This window comes from Alternaria hordeiaustralica (assembly GCF_023758085.1).
Source record: "Alternaria hordeiaustralica strain BMP 2776 chromosome Unknown scaffold_7, whole genome shotgun sequence".
In the NCBI taxonomy this organism is placed as follows: domain Eukaryota; kingdom Fungi; phylum Ascomycota; class Dothideomycetes; order Pleosporales; family Pleosporaceae; genus Alternaria; species Alternaria hordeiaustralica.
Genome location: NW_026056779.1, coordinates 915,539 through 933,336, shown reverse-complemented (window position 1 = coordinate 933,336; position 17,798 = coordinate 915,539). Strand labels below are relative to the sequence as shown.

The window sequence follows — 17,798 nt, the reverse complement described above, 5'->3', positions numbered from 1 at the left end:
AGCCGTGTCGTAGCCGGCTGCGGACAGGAATGGGCGGTGGGCTTATATGCGGCTCTGCGGGAGCGGTACACGGAATCATGGTGTGCCGGCAAAAAAGCCAAGACAATGGACACGATTAACATACAAGGTATATAGCCTAGCAAAGGGTGTGAAGTCTAACGCGTGAAGCATGTGCACTTCAGGAAGGGTGCGCCTGCATGATCGCGGAACCAGGGTGAGTGGCGTGGGCGTTTGTCAATTCCAACCTCAGCGAATGGGGCTTCGCTCACTTGAAGAATGTAGACACGTCAACTCACCGTTATTAACGGTGCTCATGAATTCAGCGTATGCGGCGCTGCGTTTGCGACGCTGACCGCCCTGTTGGCATGCTTTGTTCAGGAGGCCTGGCAACAATGCACCTGTTAGAAGCAATGCTCTCCTAGTAGTATATTTAGATAATCATGTAAATGGTGCCTCTCAAACAAGTGCTAAATCTGCTCGCACTTGCGACAGCCTATAGGAAATCAACCATATTGCCCTACAAACGCCAAAGCTTTGATGCTGACAGTGCCCGAAAATGCTGCCCTGTGCGTACAAACGTATGAACAAACAGAACAGGAGTGCTCACTGGGATATTTCCACTCCTAACCCATGACTAAACGCCCGGTAATGATGCCGATCGGTTCCTGTGAATTGAGAGACGAAAGGCAGATATCTACCGTCACTCGACCTCGTTCTCTATCTTCCTACCCTCGTTCTTTAGCTTCTGGTGAACGGCCTTCAACGACTCGAATGTCAACATGGTCGTGACTGCAGCAGGTACAGCACGAACCATGTTAGTCCCCATTCCGTTGTAGAAAGCTCTCCATCCTTCTTCCTGGAGGATGACTGTGCATGTTCGCAAGATACCACGATAACGGGGTAAATTTATCATACCATCGGACGAAGCCGTGCCAGGAGGGCGGGTATGGAATCGGTCGTGCTGGCCTCCTCGAAACGATACATGATTATCGGAGTGCGAGGGCAGCGAACGTTGCTGTGTTTGCAGACGCGTACGCAAGACTTCATGTGGATATGTCGCCGAAGTCGCCGTCATCTTGCTCAAAACTGTTGCCAGCGCAATGGCAAACCAGTGCACATCCTCAGTCTTGCTGTCTGTCTGGCCCATTTCCAAGCCAGTAAACTTCATCTTGAGGAACTCGTATAGCGGGAACTGAATGGCGACGTGGGTAAGGCCGAGGAGCGCAGGTGTAAGTCCCGAGTAGAAGGAGGCAATGCCTTCCTTGAGGTACATTTTGCGAAAGGCGTCAAAGGTGCTTGTGTAGTGCCATGGCGGCCGGTGTTCGGGAGATGCGCGGGCGCTGACCTGGGACATGAGTCTTGTCTTGACGACCCATATGGGATTGGTGACTAGCGTCGAGCAGCCACCAGCAAACAACGAGGCGATGGTCCTAGCGAGCCATTTGTTCTCTGTGGGTTCAGTCTCGTCAGCAACAGGAACTCGGGTGCCCGTGTGTATTACTAACCCATCTGAGGATAGAGAACATTTTTCGTCGATTCATAAGTGCTCATGTAGACGGCCCAGGTTGGAATGTACCCAAGCAGCATGGGCCCGAGTCCTCGGTACAGGCCGCGGATACCATCCTCGATCCATATGACTCGCGCAGTACCAGTGAGGCCTTTGTACACTGTGCGCGTTGGCCCGGTGTACGTCCTGGGGCGGAAAGAGCCTTGCGCCTGCAGGCGGGTTTTGATAACATCGAGCGGGCACGTCACTATGCCCGAAGCAACTCCCGCAGACGCTCCGCACAGAGCATTGACGGAGCTGTCGGGGAGCTTGGAGACCCTGACGGCGAGGGCGGCAACGGGCGAGCTCCAGGTGCGCTGCTGATTTGGGGGGGACATGTCTCGCGGTTCAACTGTCACGGCGGAAGGCGCATACCGGTCGGGAACGTTAGGCGGGGACGGCGGCGCGGGTTCGTGTGTCGACATGAGGGGTACTGCCATGGCCGACTTGTTAGAGAGCTTGAATCAGAGCGCGGGGCGGGAGGGGTGGGCGCATACAGGCCGTCGTCCCCTGTGCGGTGCCTCAGTGTTGCGGAAACCCCGCAGCACTTGAGTAACACGATGACTAGCGATTGTTCGGCTCCATTGACAGGCGGACGGGCAGTGAGGGAGTCGTGGTGAAAGCGTTCAGTTGCGTGCGGGCCTCGTGCCAGGATATGCGCTCGGAAGCCGGGTGTGAGAGGGCGGTTGTGGGCAGACGTCAGAGCTAGGATGGAGCACGAGTGAAGTTGCTCTGGCGGGTGGGGACAGGCCGCTGATTAAGACCAAGGCCTGCGGCGGGCCAAGCGCTGCCCGCCGGCCTATTGGCGTTCGCTTCTTTCGCATTACGACCTCACCACCTCCGACCGTCAAAACTGCAATTGACGACAGCACCCGTCTCGACCCCTCCGATCCGCCGTCGAACACCCGCAACCATGTCTGCCCCGTCTCTCGCCCCGTACATTATGAAGCGCCCGTGGCTGCAGCGCTGGATGAAGCCGCTCGCCAACTGGTACTGCAACGCCGCCGGCTACAGGCAGCTCGGTCTGAGGTACGGAGCCCCGATCCGGACGCGGTGTATACAAAAATACAGAAGGAGGCAGTGGGGGATATGGCCGATTGTGGAATGATGGGCTGACGGGATTTGTGATGCAGGGCCGATGACTTGCTCCCCGAGGAGAACGACGTAGTTCAGACCGCCCTGAAGCGTCTCCGACCACAGGAGGCCTACGACCGTGTCTTCCGTCTGCGCCGAGCTTTCCAGGTACTGCCGAACAAGATATAAGGACATGGCAAATGTGGCTAATCTGCGGCAGCTCTCCATGTCCCACCAGCTTCTGCCCAAGGAGGAGTGGACCAAGCCCGAGGATGTAGGGATATCGCTTCTACCCCGAATACCAGATGCTGACAATGCAAAAGGACACACCATACCTCGCCGAGCTCATCACAGAGATCGAGTCCGAGATGGCCGAGCGCGAGGACCTCGAGGCCATGGTTATCCAGAAGAGGCAGAAGAACGCCGCCCAGGCCACCGGACACTAGAATGTATATACCGAGTCTGGGGGAATCAATTGGAGCTTGGTGGATCGAGTCTGAGGTTGCGCAATAGATTGTACCATACCAACACATTTCGTACAGGACTCCCCTCTGTTGCGCCTGGAAATACGTTTCTTTTTTCCAATATGATTTCAAGAACTTTTACGAATGCGCGTGTGCTCAGCCGCGGGCATTCGTCTTGCAACCCATGGAAAACGACTGATTGGGGACGTGGCCACGGCATGACGCCTGGTTTTGGCTTCGGAAAGCAACGCTCAAATACAACCGGAAAATATGAATGACATGCACCTTCTATGCACTTCATGGGAACAGTCAGGCATGAAGTGGTGAGCTACTGCACGACTAAGACCGAAGACATGGAATTACTGTAATAACAGATAGAACATGACAGGTTGAAAGACGCGGGACAAATTCACTTGAACAATTATCTCAGATTCAAGAAATTAGTACCATTTCTGCATGCAAATGCCGAACTTGTAGTACGTTATAGCATTTGCTCTTGGGATGGGGAGAGCGACTACGGGAATCCGAAGTTACTATTCCGTCCTTGGTCACCACAACTAAATGCTCGAACAGGAGGATACCTGCAAATTCGCAGGATTTCGTGTACTCGAGTAAGCTTTTTTGCACCTCGCCACGTTTCTATATAGAGCGAGTGATATGCCGATCCTCTCGCATACGACGGATGCGCAATGTCAGGATTCTGGATATGTCAGCGCCACGCTGTCATGTGCCCAGGCGTCAGCTCAAGAATAGCTTCCCGCGCATCGCGTCAAGCTCCCCACTTGCGCAACTAACAACACACTCTCTCATTGACCCGATTTCATGATTGCAATAAGAGTCTTGAAGCAAAAAGTACGTTGTCGCAGTCTCGCAGCCGTCTCGAATCCTAACGCTATGACGTCAGACTATCCCATTCACCAGAACGTTCAACCACCTGTACAACCCTCACACCATGTCTTTGAGACGCTCCGCTCGCGTCGCCAGTAGTAGTACGCAAGTTCCATTGGATTCCAAAGTTCAGAACGGTATTGCAAAGTATGAGAAAGTTAGCAAGGCGAGTGTACCCACGAAGAAGCGCAAAACTACAGCAACATCTGCACCAGACAAGACGAAGAATAAGATCACTGTGGATGGTAAAACCAACGGAGTCAAGTCTGTAGACTCAGCAGATTCATCTTCATCCCTCCCTGCGACACCACTCCCCAAGAAGCGTAAAACAGCATCAAAACCAGCACCGTCATCAGAATCACCACTCAAACCACCCCCTTTCACACCCACACCTGCGGGTGCCAGTATCTTCTCTTCAGCCCCCACATTTTCACCTTCAGATTCGACCACCCGTCCAGCAGAGCCCCACACAACAAACGCCCACCTAGCCACACCCAATGGATCGCACGTGGTGCAAGCCTACGCATCCTCCCCCGCAAAACCCACCGACCCTTCTCCTGCCAAGAAAAGGAAAGCAAAGGAACTTGTTCCACCAGATGTTGGTGCCATTCCACCCGCGAGCACGAATATCGATAATCTGTTGAAAGAAGCAGAGGACTTTCTTATCAAGACGGATCCTAAACTGGAAAAGGTGGTGCGAGGGCATCAATGTGGGATCTTTAGTCCGGAGGGGCTGAGGGAGGTGGTGAGGCCGTTTGAGGCGCTGGGGAAGGGGATTATAGGACAGCAGGTATGTAGATAGTGATATGAGTATGCTGGTGGATGAAGACGAAAGCAAGTCGTCGCAAGTCATATACAAAGAAGGCTTTACAATGAACACGCAGAACTAACCTTCCCCCACAGGTATCAGGCCAAGCAGCCTCATCCATCCGCGCAAAGTTCACCGCCCTCTTCCCAGACACCCACCCGTCCTTTCCAACGCCCACTCAGGTCCTCACAAAAGACATCGCAACGCTGCGTACAGCAGGTCTTTCACAGCGCAAGGCCGAGTACATCTACGGCCTAGCCGAGAAATTCGCTTCTGGCGAACTCTCAGCCGAGATGCTAGTCAGTGCCAGCGACGAAGAACTCATCGAGAAGCTCGTAGCCGTGAGGGGCTTGGGGCGATGGAGCGTAGAGATGTTTGCTTGCTTTGGGTTGAAGAGAATGGATGTTTTCGCGACTGGGGATTTGGGTGTACAGTGAGTTGAGTTTGATCGCTTGAGAGATCAGCGTGTGCTTCTTTGACTGATAACGTGACTGACGTGTTTGCAGACGGGGTATGGCCGTGTACGCGGGTCGCGATGTGAGCAAACTGAAGAGCAAAGGTGGGAAGTGGAAGTACGTATTATTCATCATGCACTATCACACCGGTGCAAGATGTACTAATGGACGCCGTGTAGGTACATGACGGAGCAGGAAATGCTCGATATGGCTTCCAAGTTCTCGCCTTACAGGTACGCTGACCTTGAACATAACCTTCCAATGACAAGTAAACTGATACTGTCCTCCGCTGCTAGGTCACTCTTTATGTGGTATATGTGGCGAATTGCCGATGTGGACGTTAATGTTTTGCAGAAGACTTGATTGTCGGGAATAAATTTCCCATGGAGAAGCGTTGGTCACTGCAGTGGAATACGCATGTACAGCATGAGGTCTATGTGTTGTAGTGGAGTCGAAGATCTGTTTGGTGGAGATGGAACGTGGGTCGGGGACAGTGGATTACATCCATCGTGGATGAACCAGGTGTATTATACAGCAACGCTGAACATTGGCTACTGCGTTGGTATGCGAACGTTTGTGGCTCGCTATCAAGGCAGCGATGCTCTCGGCACGAATGTTCACAACCTGTTGTTGCTGTGTAGGTACGGGATGAAATGCGGAGGAAACTCAATATCGAGACAGAAAGTGCCAAGTGTATGGTGCACAGAACCCTTTCATCTGGGCAATGATGTCCCGCGAGAGATTCGCATGTAGGCAGGTCGAGAAATATGTTGTAGTAAATTGGAGTGATGTGATAGGACCGAAACATGAGCAGCCTCTGCTGATGACCCAGCGAAATTTTTGGTTCACTAGAAGAGTGGCGCGAAGTTTGTATGCGAACCGTGAGTAAGACCCCACAGATGCGTAAACTGAGCAATTGGGTCAAACACGTTCGTCTACTCGGCTTCGTATTTCCTTCGTAAGTGAAATGTTACTGATGTACGATGTCGCAAATGCCCATGATGTTCTAAGTCGCGAATTGTGGAGGGACCAGAGACGGACCCACTAATCGGCCAGAAAGGCTTATTTCAGTACTGCCGCAAGATGAGGTCGGAAGCGAAAAGCGGCGCGAATGAGTAGGCTGCAGCGCTCGCTCCTTGTATGTAAAAAGTAAGCTCAACGAAACGACATCGACCGCGGGCATCGTGAGGGCGGCAAAGTGGACTAATATATAGACTTCAGCCCATCGATGGAAGACTCGAATACCTAGCTCTCAAAGGATGATACATCGTTTCCCAATTCTAAACTACCTTATAAATCCATCCACGGTTACTCATGTGTTCGTCTGCACGGCAACGCGACTGTTGAGTTTCTTCGTTGTGGGAGGTGGTGGGCCATTCTAGAAAAAATCCGAGACTGAAACAATTGTAACTGCCGACGTCATGGCAGGAAACACGACGTTGTGCGTGCGGCGCATGTGGACCTCGGGAGCCCCAGGCTGGAAATGAGAGGTCAATCAATGCGCGTCAAGCAATAAGCTTGGCAGGAAGGATCGAAGGTGAGGCTGTCGCTTGGGGTGGACGATAAGCGAGATGGTTCATCGCAACAGCCGCCTGAAGAACGAGAATAACGAAATGAGGCGCAATGCAGATGTTGGGGCGAAATGGATATAAAGGAGAGGCGAGTGCACATGGCCGAAAGCAGCAATGGAGCTCCAGCGCGCAAGGTCGTGGTGTAATTATAACCGCTGTTGGGGTTCGCATCTCATGAGATTGCAACGGCTGCGCTATACCCAACTCGGATCTGGCCCATAAAGGGTGTAACCGCATTGAAACCATTGGACAGGGGTGGCGGATATAGTAAAAGGCCGCGTAATAATCCACGGTGCTTGTTGTGTTTCGTATCGGCCAGACAGTGGCAAAAGAAGACTCTGGATGGGCGGGCATGGAGCGAAGGTGCCGCATTGCCGCGTAGTGAGCGGTTACCAGCAAAACTAACAGGTCCGTCGACGACGGATGGAGACGTTGGGGAGCAGCGGAATGGTGCGGGCACAGTAGCGGATGGCCGTCTCCTAGGGCGACAGAGCGGCGATCCAGACGCCACCCCTGTTGTTGAGGCTCACGCATGAGAGGTTGCTGTTTGCGGATGCTGCAAGGTGCTTATCAGGGCAGAGGGTTCAGAGCTTGAAATTGGGAGCAGCGTGCTCGGCACGTGAAGCTAAGAGCGACAAGCAGCGTGCGGTGGCAGGCGACGGGCGACGGGCGGCGAGGAGGCATCATGGATAATGGATGCAGAGCTGTGGTAGCCCTCGCCTGTCAAACCACTCCGTCCGCGCGCTCGGTACGGCCGCCGTGGTGCAGTCATGGCAACACGATGCGGGTAGCCACGAGCATGCAGCATCCACGGCACTGCTGGCGGTGTCGTCGCGCGCAGGCGGCGAAACCATCTGCACCAGCAACCAGTGCGTGGCCCCAGGCCCGCTTGCAACATTCACTCTGGCTTGCTTGCTTGATCGATGATGGTGGGCACGCTCTGGCCGCCTATGATCTCCACCCGGCCTCACTAGCGTTATTAGCGGCTGCCCGGACTGGCACCACCGCGCTCCCCTTTTCTCGCGCCTGCTCCCATTAGAATGCCCTCCTGCCCTTTCTCTCTCAGTCTTCACCCACACTCGCTACCGACGACCGCGCCTTCTTGATCGCGTCTCTGGGACTACTCTATTTAATACTGCCTGCTTTACTTGTTAATTCTTCCCCTCGCTCCAGCATCTTTCCACGCTCGACAACTAGCCCGCAGCACCCGCACAACTGAAACCGGAACGAGCAGTCTTAATATCCCAGGTCCGTGTTGCCAGTCCACATTTCTCAGTCGCCTCACCTCATGGACGCGCCCGCTGACTTTTCCTCCCAGTTACCACACCACTTGCACTACACAAAATGCCTTCCATGATGAAGATCGCCCTCCCGGCCCTGGCTGCTGCCAGCGGCGCGTACGGTAGGCTCTCTAACACCAGACCACGTCAACATTGACTGACAACACCCCAGCTGCCTGCAGTGTCTCCGCCACTACCACCATCCAGAATGCCGGTGACGCCAGCGCCATCGCTTCCTGCTCAACCTTCTCCGGTAACATCGCCATTGCGACTGGTACCACCGACGACATCTCCTTCCCCGGCGTCAAGAAGATCAAGGGTGACTTGATTGCCGACACCGCGACCGAGCTTAAGCAGATCAGTGCCAGCGACCTCGAGGAGCTCGACGGAGAGATGATGCTCAACGACTTGACCCGTCTCAACGCCGTCAACTTCCCCAAGCTCAAGGCCATCGACTCCATCAAGTGGAACGCCCTGCCCGCTCTTCAGGAGATTGGCTTCACTGGCGAGGTCACCAAGGCCAACAAGGTCGACATCCAGAACACCGCTCTCCGCTCCCTCAAGGGTATCAACATTGAGGAGGTCGACACTGTCTTCATCGCAAACAACGGTTACATAGATGAGATCTCCATGCAGCTCGGCAACGTCTCCACGTCGCTGACTCTCGCCGACAACAACGAGGCCGTCAAGGTCGAGCTGCCCAACCTTATCTGGGCTAGCAACCTGACCTTCCGTTTCTGCGGTTCCGTCTCAGTTCCCTCCCTCGAGCGCCTGAACGGCTCCCTCGGTCTCTACAACAACGGTTTCGAGTCCTTCTCCGCTCCCAACCTTACTTCCGTCGGCGAGGCTGTTGCCCTTGTCGCCAACGAGAACCTGTCCAACGTCTCTTTCCCAGCGCTCACCAAGATCTCCGGCAACCTTCAGATCGCCAACAACTCCAAGCTTATCGAGATCGATGGCTACCCTGTCCTTAAGAGCATTGGCGGAGCTTTCGATATGAGCGGTAACTTCACTGAGTAAGTTTGCTCCATATTCGCTGTACAACATGCCTTGCTAACACCTGCCAGCGTTACCACCCCCAAGCTCAACAGCGTCTCCGGTGCCTTCAACCTCCAGTCCACTGACAACGTCACCGAGACCTGCAAGACCTACAAGCCCCTCAAGGACAAGAAGCTCATCGAGGGTGGCTACAGGTGCGAGGGCAAGCTCATCGACCCCGCTGGTGAGGGCCACAAGGGTACCAAGCAGGGTGACGGTGACGACAAGACCGGCGCTGCCACCACTCTCAGCGCTGTCAACGGTGCCCTTGGCCTCGCCGCCATGGCCGCTGTTCTCCTTCTCTAAAAAGCTTATGACGCTGGCGTTCCATCATAATTGCATAGACTACCCCCACCTGACTTTCTTTGATAGCGTATAGCATCAAGCGAACAGGCGCTGACGCAGGAGTTCAGCATTTGAGGACTGAAGGGGCATCGGGGACGGTTTCATGGTTCAGCATGTAACAATTGAATGTATCATTTGGCTACGAGGGTCGAGCAGCCTGTTAATTCGCAGTACATATATGTCTGCCCCGCGACACGGTGTGCAGAATTGCAGGAGGAGTTGCTTTATTTGGGATAGTGGCATACAGTCTTTCTTAAATCTGCTCTGCGTTTTCTTGTGATGTGTTGAAATTAGCATGTGCTTGTCTGGAAATCCTACGTCACGCATTGAGGCCTTTGCGAGCTTCACCGCCTATGACTTGAACTTTGCTTTTCGCCGAACGGAGCTTTCAAATGTGTCATGTCTGTCCATGTCGTCTCATCAAGCCTTCACAGTGTTTCTCAAAAGGAGGATGAAACGCCAACAGTGGTGGGTATTGGCGCATGAGCTTTGACCTTATTGACGCGACGGACATCGATCATGTCATAGTGTTGCCAAAATTAACTGACAAGTGCAAGGGCAAGCGCTCGAAGAACAGCTAGGGGCTTCTGTCGAATGTGGTACAGGAGCTCAGCTCAATCCATCCTCCCGCATAACTTGATTCCATACGTTCTGAGACTGTCTTGCGCCGCTAGTTGGCAGCGCACCTGCAACCACGTCCATGCATTCCAAGTAAAATATTCCATACCGCATTGTCGTTTATACCTGAACTCTCTTTCGGCTCTTGAATACCTAAGACGAGGCTTTCATGTCTCGAATACCTAGTTCAGGCATCCCTTCAGTTATGGGTGGTAAGACGGAGAGCGGGCTCTAAAGTGCGGGCCGCAGTCACTAAGTTCGTATAACAGATGATGTGGGTAAACGAGTGAGCTTCTCTCGTACATATCGCAGACATGTCCCATGCACGACATTCTGTACCACGCAGCTTCTTTGTTAGGAGCCGGGGGCGCCGCCGGTTTGGTGTTCCCAGCACATGCTTTCACGTGCGGTTACCCAGGAAAATGGAAGGTACGCACGCAGGGCCCAATCGCTACGGAACAAGTATATTGAGCAACGTTCTAGGCCAAACATGTAACATTGGCATTTCGTTGTGGTCTCCGGTGAATTATGAGAGAATTACCGTCTATCATATTTCCGAGGCGTCGTCATCAGCGGCACTATCGCGATTGATCTGCACTTAGCGTCATTCGCATGCTCGTCGCGCTCAACGGTAATCTGTACTGACCGAATTGCTTCTGCAACGCAATTGCGCCTGTCGTTCACCCCTTTCGCAGCTTCCCTCGTGTGTCCCACTGTGCAGCAAGTCAGGACCCTGCTTTCACTAGTCATTACCGTCTGTCGCTTCCGCCGCTGCTTCCCCCCGACCTCGCTGCGACGTCACCAGCAACATTTAGTCCACACCCCAAACGTCGCGCGCCCGGGCGCTCTCAACCGCCAAACTGGAGAGGCCACAGTCGCAATCGCCGCCGCTTCATTCACAGAGGGAAACCAGCAATACCGATAGCGTCCGAGCGCGTAGCTCATCGATACGCATATCACAGGCCAGAGGGGAAGAGGTGGAGAAGGAACACGCGGGATCCTACCGACTCAACATGCTTGCGGGAAAAGGATACTCGTGGAAGGCTGCCAAAGCCCGGCTGCCACCATCAAGACAGGTCATAAGCACAGTACGGAACCCACGCTTCCTCATCTCCATTGGTCTGGTTACAGCAATTGTGCTGCTATGGCGGTCCATGGGGTCAGCAGCTGGGGAGATGCAGAGGTATGTCAGGTCTCCCAATGTGTTACATGGAGCAATCGCTAATCATACTGTCCCAGGTTCTACTGCTTCGGCCCCTCGAAACCTCCAATGCACATGACCGCGAACGAGAACGAAGACTGGCACGCGCACTTAAACACCCCCGTGATATTCAACCACCACAAACCAATAGAGGTCAACGCCACCGAAATCCAGCACGTCGATCTCAACGGCGTCGCTTCGACCATTGACGCAGCCAAGAACAAGGAGCGTGTTCTGATCCTCACTCCGCTCCGCGATGCCTCGTACTATCTCGCGAAACACTTCGACCTTCTCACGTCACTCACGTATCCCCACGAGCTGATCGATCTGGCGTTTCTGGTCGGCGACACAACAGACGATACCATGGCAGCATTGGCAAAGGAATTGGAGAGAGTTCAAAATAACCCTGAAGTAGCTTTCAGGTCGACCATGATTGTTGAGAAAGATTTCGGTGTCACACTCTCGCAGAGTGTAGAGGACAGACACAGTTTTGAGGCACAAGGTCCACGGAGAAAGGCGCTGGGCAAGGCCAGGAACTACCTACTCTACACTGCATTGAAGCCGGAGCACAGCTGGGTATACTGGAGGGACGTAGATATCGTCGACAGCCCCTCCAAGATCATCGAGGATTTCGTGGCGCATGATCGGGATGTTCTCGTTCCTAGTACGTCTTGCAGATGTAGTCCCTAAAAATTCACACTAACAGCAGACAGACATCTGGTTCCACAGGTACAAGGAGGAGAATGGCAAGATGGTCGACATCGAAGGGCGCTGTAAGTCTTCACCCCACTCAGTTCCGATTACCACTAACAAGACTCAGTCGATTACAACTCCTGGCAAGAATCTCCCGAAGGCCTCAAACTTGCCTCTACCCTCGACAAAGACATTGTCCTCGCAGAAGGTACTTTCCCTGCCCTCCACATTTCCTCCCTCGACATCAGCTCACACCCACAGGTTACAAGCAATACCCCACGAACCGCAAGTACATGGCCACAATGGGCGACTGGCGCGCCGACAAAGACGAAGAAATACCCCTCGACGGCATCGGCGGCGTAAACATCATCGTTAAAGCAGACGTCCACCGCTCCGGCGTAAACTTCCCTTGCTACCCCTTCGAAAACCAAGCCGAGACAGAAGGCTTTGCCAAGATGGCCAAGCGAGCAGGCTACGGCGTATATGGATTGCCCAACTACGTTGTCTGGCATATCGATACGGATGAGAAGCCTGGGAATGCTTAGCTAGCGCTGGAGAGACGGCGCGAGTGAAGAGTGATTGAGAAGTGGACGAAGAGCATATATACCTTGGAGTCGGGCGTACCTCGCATTAGAGACATGGGTTAGTTGCGGGCGAATCTTGGAGTCTGATATTAGATGGGGGAACATGTTATACTTCTGTACGAGTAGGAGTGCAGAGACTGCGGCGTAGCTCTTTTTAGACGATACGATAACGATATCCCGTTTGCTGCCTTGCGAGGTTTTATCATCATATATGCTTTTCAAGTTCCGAGTATGGGAATCTAAACACCACATGTTTGCAAAGCTTGTGTTGTGAGTTACGGGCTTCATATTCCATGGTGATATACCATAAGCAGAGGCTGGGCATATCTCAGGATTATGCTCCTTGTAGAGCGACCAAGAGGATGCGCAAAGCTCTAATCTCTTGAAGAGACGAGCATGAGACCCATCCCCGATCCATATAGTCATACACATCTGCCCCTCAAGCGTATCCAGATCCATACCAGCGATCCCACATGCTCCAACCTCTCATATCCTCCCTGCCGTAATTCTTGTCCATCACACCAAGCATAAAGTGGAATACTCCAACGATTCTTCGAAGGCTAACTACTAGGACGCGCGAATTCGACAGGCCGACACTGATCAGAGCGGTGGCTTCTAGTAGTCGTAGATGCCAGAGTGGAACTTGCGCTCGTCGTAGTACTGGGCGCGGATCTTCCTGCCTCTGAACTCCCATCCTTCGTCGAAGCGGTTCACGGCGTTGAGGGCGGCCATCGGGGAGTTGAACTGGATGTAGACTACGCCATCCTTGTTGCTCTCGTCCAGTTGGATACGCTCGACATCGCCACCGAACTGGACTCTGTTAGCATATGCATGTTGACGACCACATCTTAAGCCTTACCTTTTTGCCGAATGCCTCGCCCATGTCTTGTCGGATGCCACCGTCGTTGCGCTCGGCGTTGGCGTCCCAGTCAACACCGTCGACGCAACCCCATGTGACCACGACACTTGACTTGTCGCCGAATTTGCTAGGCTCGTCTTTCTGAATACGCATACCGCCACTGACATCCCAGACCTGTTGAGACTGGACTCTGCCGTTGGCGTCGAGATTGCCTGCGCCCTGAGGGGCCCTGCGCTTCTTGACTTCCAGATGGGTAACGACACCATCGTTGTTCTTTCCGAGACCTTGGCCCTTCTTGTAACCCATCTTATTCATCATGGCTTCGGCTTTGCTGATCTTGGCGCGTTTGGCGGGGCGTTCGTCATGGGCGGGCTCGTTGTCTGCATCTTCCATCTGTACGTCAGGACGCTCATACCGGACTGGAGGCGCAGATATAGTGGCGGCCGCGTATCGGACTGGAGGCGCAGAGATGGTAGCACCCTGATAGCCCGGCGGGGCTGGTGGTGAACCAGCTGGCGGGGGAGGAGGCGGAGGTACATAGTCATCTGTGACCGACGGAGGTGGCGGAGGCACGGCATCAGACTGCTGCTGCGACAGACGCATGCGGCGGGCATAAGCATCTTCTCCTGAAGGGTCGGACGAGGGTGCCGCAGACTTGTCGTCGTAGTATGCAGGTGGAGCGAATGAAGGCTTGGTCGCAACTGAAGCAGGGGTTGAGCTAGACGAAGACGCCGACGGGGTGCCACTGGCTTCCTCACTGCCATCGCGAGACTTATGCTGAGCGGCAGCTCCACGCAAGAAGGCAGTGAAGCCTTCCTTCTTGCGTCGGTAACCACCTTGCGCCTTGTAAGCTAGCAAGTTGGACGGCTTGTCGGGCTTATGAGCGGCCAGAGGCTCATGAAGTCCGTACATCTTGGTGAACTTCTTCTGCTCCTTCTTCTTCTGCTTCTCCTCATACGCGCGCATCCTGCGCTCTTCCAGAATGGAAGCATCGTCCTCTGCGGTGCTTCGGTAGTAGTCGATGCCATGCTGCTGAGGATTGGCGGGTCCAGGAACTGACGAAGAGAGCGGGGCAGCCACAGGCATGGTGGCCCTCTTGACAGTTGGGACAGCCTTCTTGGCCTGGGGACGCTTGATTTGGTGAGGATTATGGAAAGCTAGACAATCAAATGAGTCGTAGTTCAAGGCAATAGTGTGGAGCAGTTCAGTTAGATACCAGGTTTCTTCAGCTGCTCGGCCTTGGCCTGTTCCTCTGTGTACTTGACAGGCGCAGCAGAGATGGTGGCCGCGGCATACGGATTCGGAAGGCCTTTCTGGGCGTAGGGGTTGGGAAGACCATATGGGTTCGGCAGGCCTTGCGCCTTCTGCGGCGGCTGGTCGGCCATGTTGAAATCGATATACGCGCAAGTGCGGCGCTGAACAATGGCAAATGCGACTGGCGCACGTCACTCGTGAGCGGCGGCGTGCTGAGCTACAGGTCTAAGAATGCAGAGATTAGCAGCTGTCTTGCGGATGCAAGATTGAACAATGAGGCGGCGACGGTGAGATTCGACTACGGCAGTGTGTTGGTTGTGAGGGTGGTGGTGCGGCAGGCGCGATGTCAACTGCCGCCAAGCACCCCAGCCCGCGTGCCGGCGTTCGGCGCGCCCTCCACGCTAAGGGTTAGCCGCATCGCGCGGGCATGCAGGAACGCCTGTTACCATACTGTCATCCAAATCCTTATCCGTGATAAGTCATTTCCACATCTCCGAATACATCTGAGCAGGCTCTGGTGTTTCTTATCAATTGTAGATTTCATTGCGCGTCATAGAAGCATAAAGGTACCATCGCCCAGGAAGCCCGCGCATAGCAGTGTTCCTCTAATCGCGACCATCAGATCTCCTATCTAGTAATCCATCGCCATGGCCCCAACCACTCTCGAACACGCCTTCTCCAAGGACTCAAGCTCGACCGCCGTCATCGTGCCCGGTAGCCCTGCCCTGACTGTCTCGTACAAGAAGCTTGCTGCCGATGTCAAGGCTTTCCAACAGCAGCTGGCAAAGGTCGGCGTTTCTGCCGAGGCCGCTGTGTCCATCGCGCTACCCAACACGTACGAGTTCATCGTGTCCTTCATCGCTGCCTCGTGGCAGAGGGCCATCGCAGCGCCCCTCAACCCGGCCTACAAACAGTCCGAATTCGAATTCTACATCGACGACCTGAGCTCAGCGATTGCATTGGTACCAAAGGGTGCATTCGCGCAAGATGCGGCAGCTGTCCGCGCAGCACGGAAATACAATGCCGCCATCGCAGAATGCTACTACAATGGCAGCGAGGTCGTCCTGGACGTCAAAGAGGCTGGAAAGCTTGCGGGTAAGACCGCGTCCGTCCAGTCCGCGCAGCCAGACGATGTCGCTCTTGTGCTGCACACGAGCGGTACCACTGGACGCCCCAAGGCTGTGCCTCTGACGCACCGTAACTTGCTGCGGACGATGAAGAACATCCAAGCAACCTACGAGCTGTCGCCCAAGGATCGTACCATGCTGGTTATGCCTCTCTTCCACGTCCACGGCCTGCTTGCTGGCTTCCTCGCGCCACTGGCTTCAGGAGGCTCAGTCATTGTGCCGCCCAAGTTCTCCGCCTCGGACTTCTGGAAAGACTTCAATGAACACAAGGCAAACTGGTACACGGCTGTTCCGACGATTCATCAGATCTTGCTCAAGAGCCCTCTCCCAAGCCCCATGCCCAACATCCGCTTCATCCGATCCTGCTCCAGTCCACTCTCGCCCAAAACATTCCACGAACTCGAGAAGGCGTTCGGTGCTCCGGTATTGGAGGCATACGCCATGACTGAGGCGGCCCATCAGATGACCAGTAATCCCCTCCCCCCGAACCAGCGTAAGCCTGGCAGTGTGGGGCTTGGTCAGGGTGTCGAAGTCAAGATCCTCGACGAAGCTGGCAAAGAGGTGCCGCAAGGAAAAGAAGCTGAAATTTGCATTCGTGGTGAAAACGTTACCAAGGGATACCTCAACAACCCAGCTGCCAATGCTTCATCCTTCACCCAGGGTGGCTTTTTCCGCACTGGAGACCAGGGCAAGCTGGATGCTGAGGGATATGTTATCATTACCGGCCGCATCAAGGAGCTGATCAACAAGGGTGGTGAAAAAATCAGTCCTATTGAGCTCGACAACGTGATTGCGCAGCATCCCGCTGTATCTGAAGCTGTCAGCTTCGCGATTGAAGATGAGATGTACGGCCAAGACGTTGGTCTTGCGATCGTGGTCAAGGAGGGCCATGCCCTGACTGCGGGAGAACTGAAGACATGGTTGACGGATCGCGTTGCCAAATTCAAGCTGCCGAAGAAGGTATGCAGATACCCAATCAAACCCGCATATGTGGAGCAAAGTCTAACAAACTGCAGATTTTCTTCACCGATATCATGTACGTCAACGATAACACTACAAATGGATCATGCACTGACTGCGCACTTATAGGCCGAAGACTGCAACAGGAAAGATCCAGCGACGTCTTGTTGCCGAAGCTATGCTCAAGCAAGAACAGCCCAAACCCAAGCTATAGACAGATCACCAGATCGGTGCCAAACGGCCCTGTACCATACTTCGTTACCATTTGGGGGCGATCAGCAGAGTCTCAGACCAGATGTACCATACATGTGCGACAACCTGTCGTACGGATAGATTGCATAGACCAACGCCAAGTGTCTTCTGCACCTAGTCACTCTCCTATTGACCCACGTGAACTTTGTGTTTTTACTAAAGCTACCTTCCACTATGCGGGGGCCGGCCCACGTGTGACGGTGCCAATCACGTTGCGATTTGGTGTTCGCGAGGCTGACTGGCACTGAACTGCGCCTCTTGACACTGCAGACCTTATGCATAAGTCTTCGAATCCAACACCCTGAGGTACTTCGATAAACGAACCCTGGCCTAGCTCTGCAGGAAGCTGCTACGGTTAGGGAGTTCTCGGTGCTTTAGGGGCGATGCGTTGTGCGGCGTACCTCGGTGTGGGTAACCAGGCCGCATACACATGGCCTTTCCGCCCCCATATGCTGTGCCTCTCATTCTTGTTTGCTTTCCGATATACAGAGTACTTTTAGATGATGCAGATGCCTCGACGCAAGCTGCATTGTCCTTGGCTTGGTCGGCACTCGTCCTCAAGTTTGCTTTTTGGTTGAGCCTTCCTCACCCGCACGCATCATTAATCCACTTTTTTCTCTGGCCAGTTCAGAGACGGACGACCGTTTTCCTGCTGGACCACGCACGTCCGTTGGATCTCCTTTTGTTTCATCGATGAGCCCTGGAAGCCAGACTGGATTCGGCAGTTTACCGGCATCATCCCCGCCCGCCATGTCTCAGATTCTACATCCAGGGACCAACA

The 17,798-nt window shown here is 54.1% G+C and overlaps 7 protein-coding genes across 7 annotated transcripts; 5 read left to right on the top strand and 2 right to left on the bottom strand.

The window, feature by feature from the left end:
• Positions 1 to 700: 700 nt before the first annotated feature.
• J4E84_004723 (uncharacterized protein) lies at positions 701 to 1,971 on the bottom strand (the record flags this gene model as incomplete). Its single annotated transcript, XM_049387326.1, has 2 exons — positions 701 to 1,449; positions 1,506 to 1,971. The coding sequence occupies 2 exons, from the start codon at positions 1,969 to 1,971 to the stop codon at positions 701 to 703; spliced, it is 1,215 nt and encodes a 404-aa protein (XP_049245099.1).
• Positions 1,972 to 2,459: 488 nt separating this feature from the next.
• Positions 2,460 to 3,066, top strand: J4E84_004722 (uncharacterized protein; the record flags this gene model as incomplete). Its single annotated transcript, XM_049387325.1, has 4 exons — positions 2,460 to 2,575; positions 2,680 to 2,788; positions 2,841 to 2,894; positions 2,944 to 3,066. 4 exons carry the CDS (start codon positions 2,460 to 2,462, stop codon positions 3,064 to 3,066), a joined length of 402 nt encoding a protein of 133 aa, XP_049245098.1.
• A 970-nt stretch (positions 3,067 to 4,036) lies between these two features.
• J4E84_004721 (uncharacterized protein) lies at positions 4,037 to 5,217 on the top strand (the record flags this gene model as incomplete). Its single annotated transcript, XM_049387324.1, has 2 exons — positions 4,037 to 4,762; positions 4,876 to 5,217. The coding sequence occupies 2 exons, from the start codon at positions 4,037 to 4,039 to the stop codon at positions 5,215 to 5,217; spliced, it is 1,068 nt and encodes a 355-aa protein (XP_049245097.1).
• Positions 5,218 to 8,150: 2,933 nt separating this feature from the next.
• On the top strand, positions 8,151 to 9,430 carry J4E84_004720 (uncharacterized protein; the record flags this gene model as incomplete). The annotated part of the gene is made up of 3 exons (XM_049387323.1): positions 8,151 to 8,208; positions 8,259 to 9,102; positions 9,154 to 9,430. The coding sequence occupies 3 exons, from the start codon at positions 8,151 to 8,153 to the stop codon at positions 9,428 to 9,430; spliced, it is 1,179 nt and encodes a 392-aa protein (XP_049245096.1).
• Positions 9,431 to 11,100: 1,670 nt separating this feature from the next.
• Positions 11,101 to 12,526, top strand: J4E84_004719 (uncharacterized protein; the record flags this gene model as incomplete). Its single annotated transcript, XM_049387322.1, has 5 exons — positions 11,101 to 11,270; positions 11,327 to 11,952; positions 12,002 to 12,061; positions 12,109 to 12,189; positions 12,243 to 12,526. The coding sequence occupies 5 exons, from the start codon at positions 11,101 to 11,103 to the stop codon at positions 12,524 to 12,526; spliced, it is 1,221 nt and encodes a 406-aa protein (XP_049245095.1).
• Positions 12,527 to 13,180: 654 nt separating this feature from the next.
• J4E84_004718 (uncharacterized protein) lies at positions 13,181 to 14,809 on the bottom strand (the record flags this gene model as incomplete). The annotated part of the gene is made up of 3 exons (XM_049387321.1): positions 13,181 to 13,375; positions 13,425 to 14,581; positions 14,641 to 14,809. 3 exons carry the CDS (start codon positions 14,807 to 14,809, stop codon positions 13,181 to 13,183), a joined length of 1,521 nt encoding a protein of 506 aa, XP_049245094.1.
• Positions 14,810 to 15,325: 516 nt separating this feature from the next.
• J4E84_004717 (uncharacterized protein) lies at positions 15,326 to 16,979 on the top strand (the record flags this gene model as incomplete). Its single annotated transcript, XM_049387320.1, has 3 exons — positions 15,326 to 16,765; positions 16,822 to 16,841; positions 16,895 to 16,979. 3 exons carry the CDS (start codon positions 15,326 to 15,328, stop codon positions 16,977 to 16,979), a joined length of 1,545 nt encoding a protein of 514 aa, XP_049245093.1.
• Positions 16,980 to 17,798: the final 819 nt, after the last annotated feature.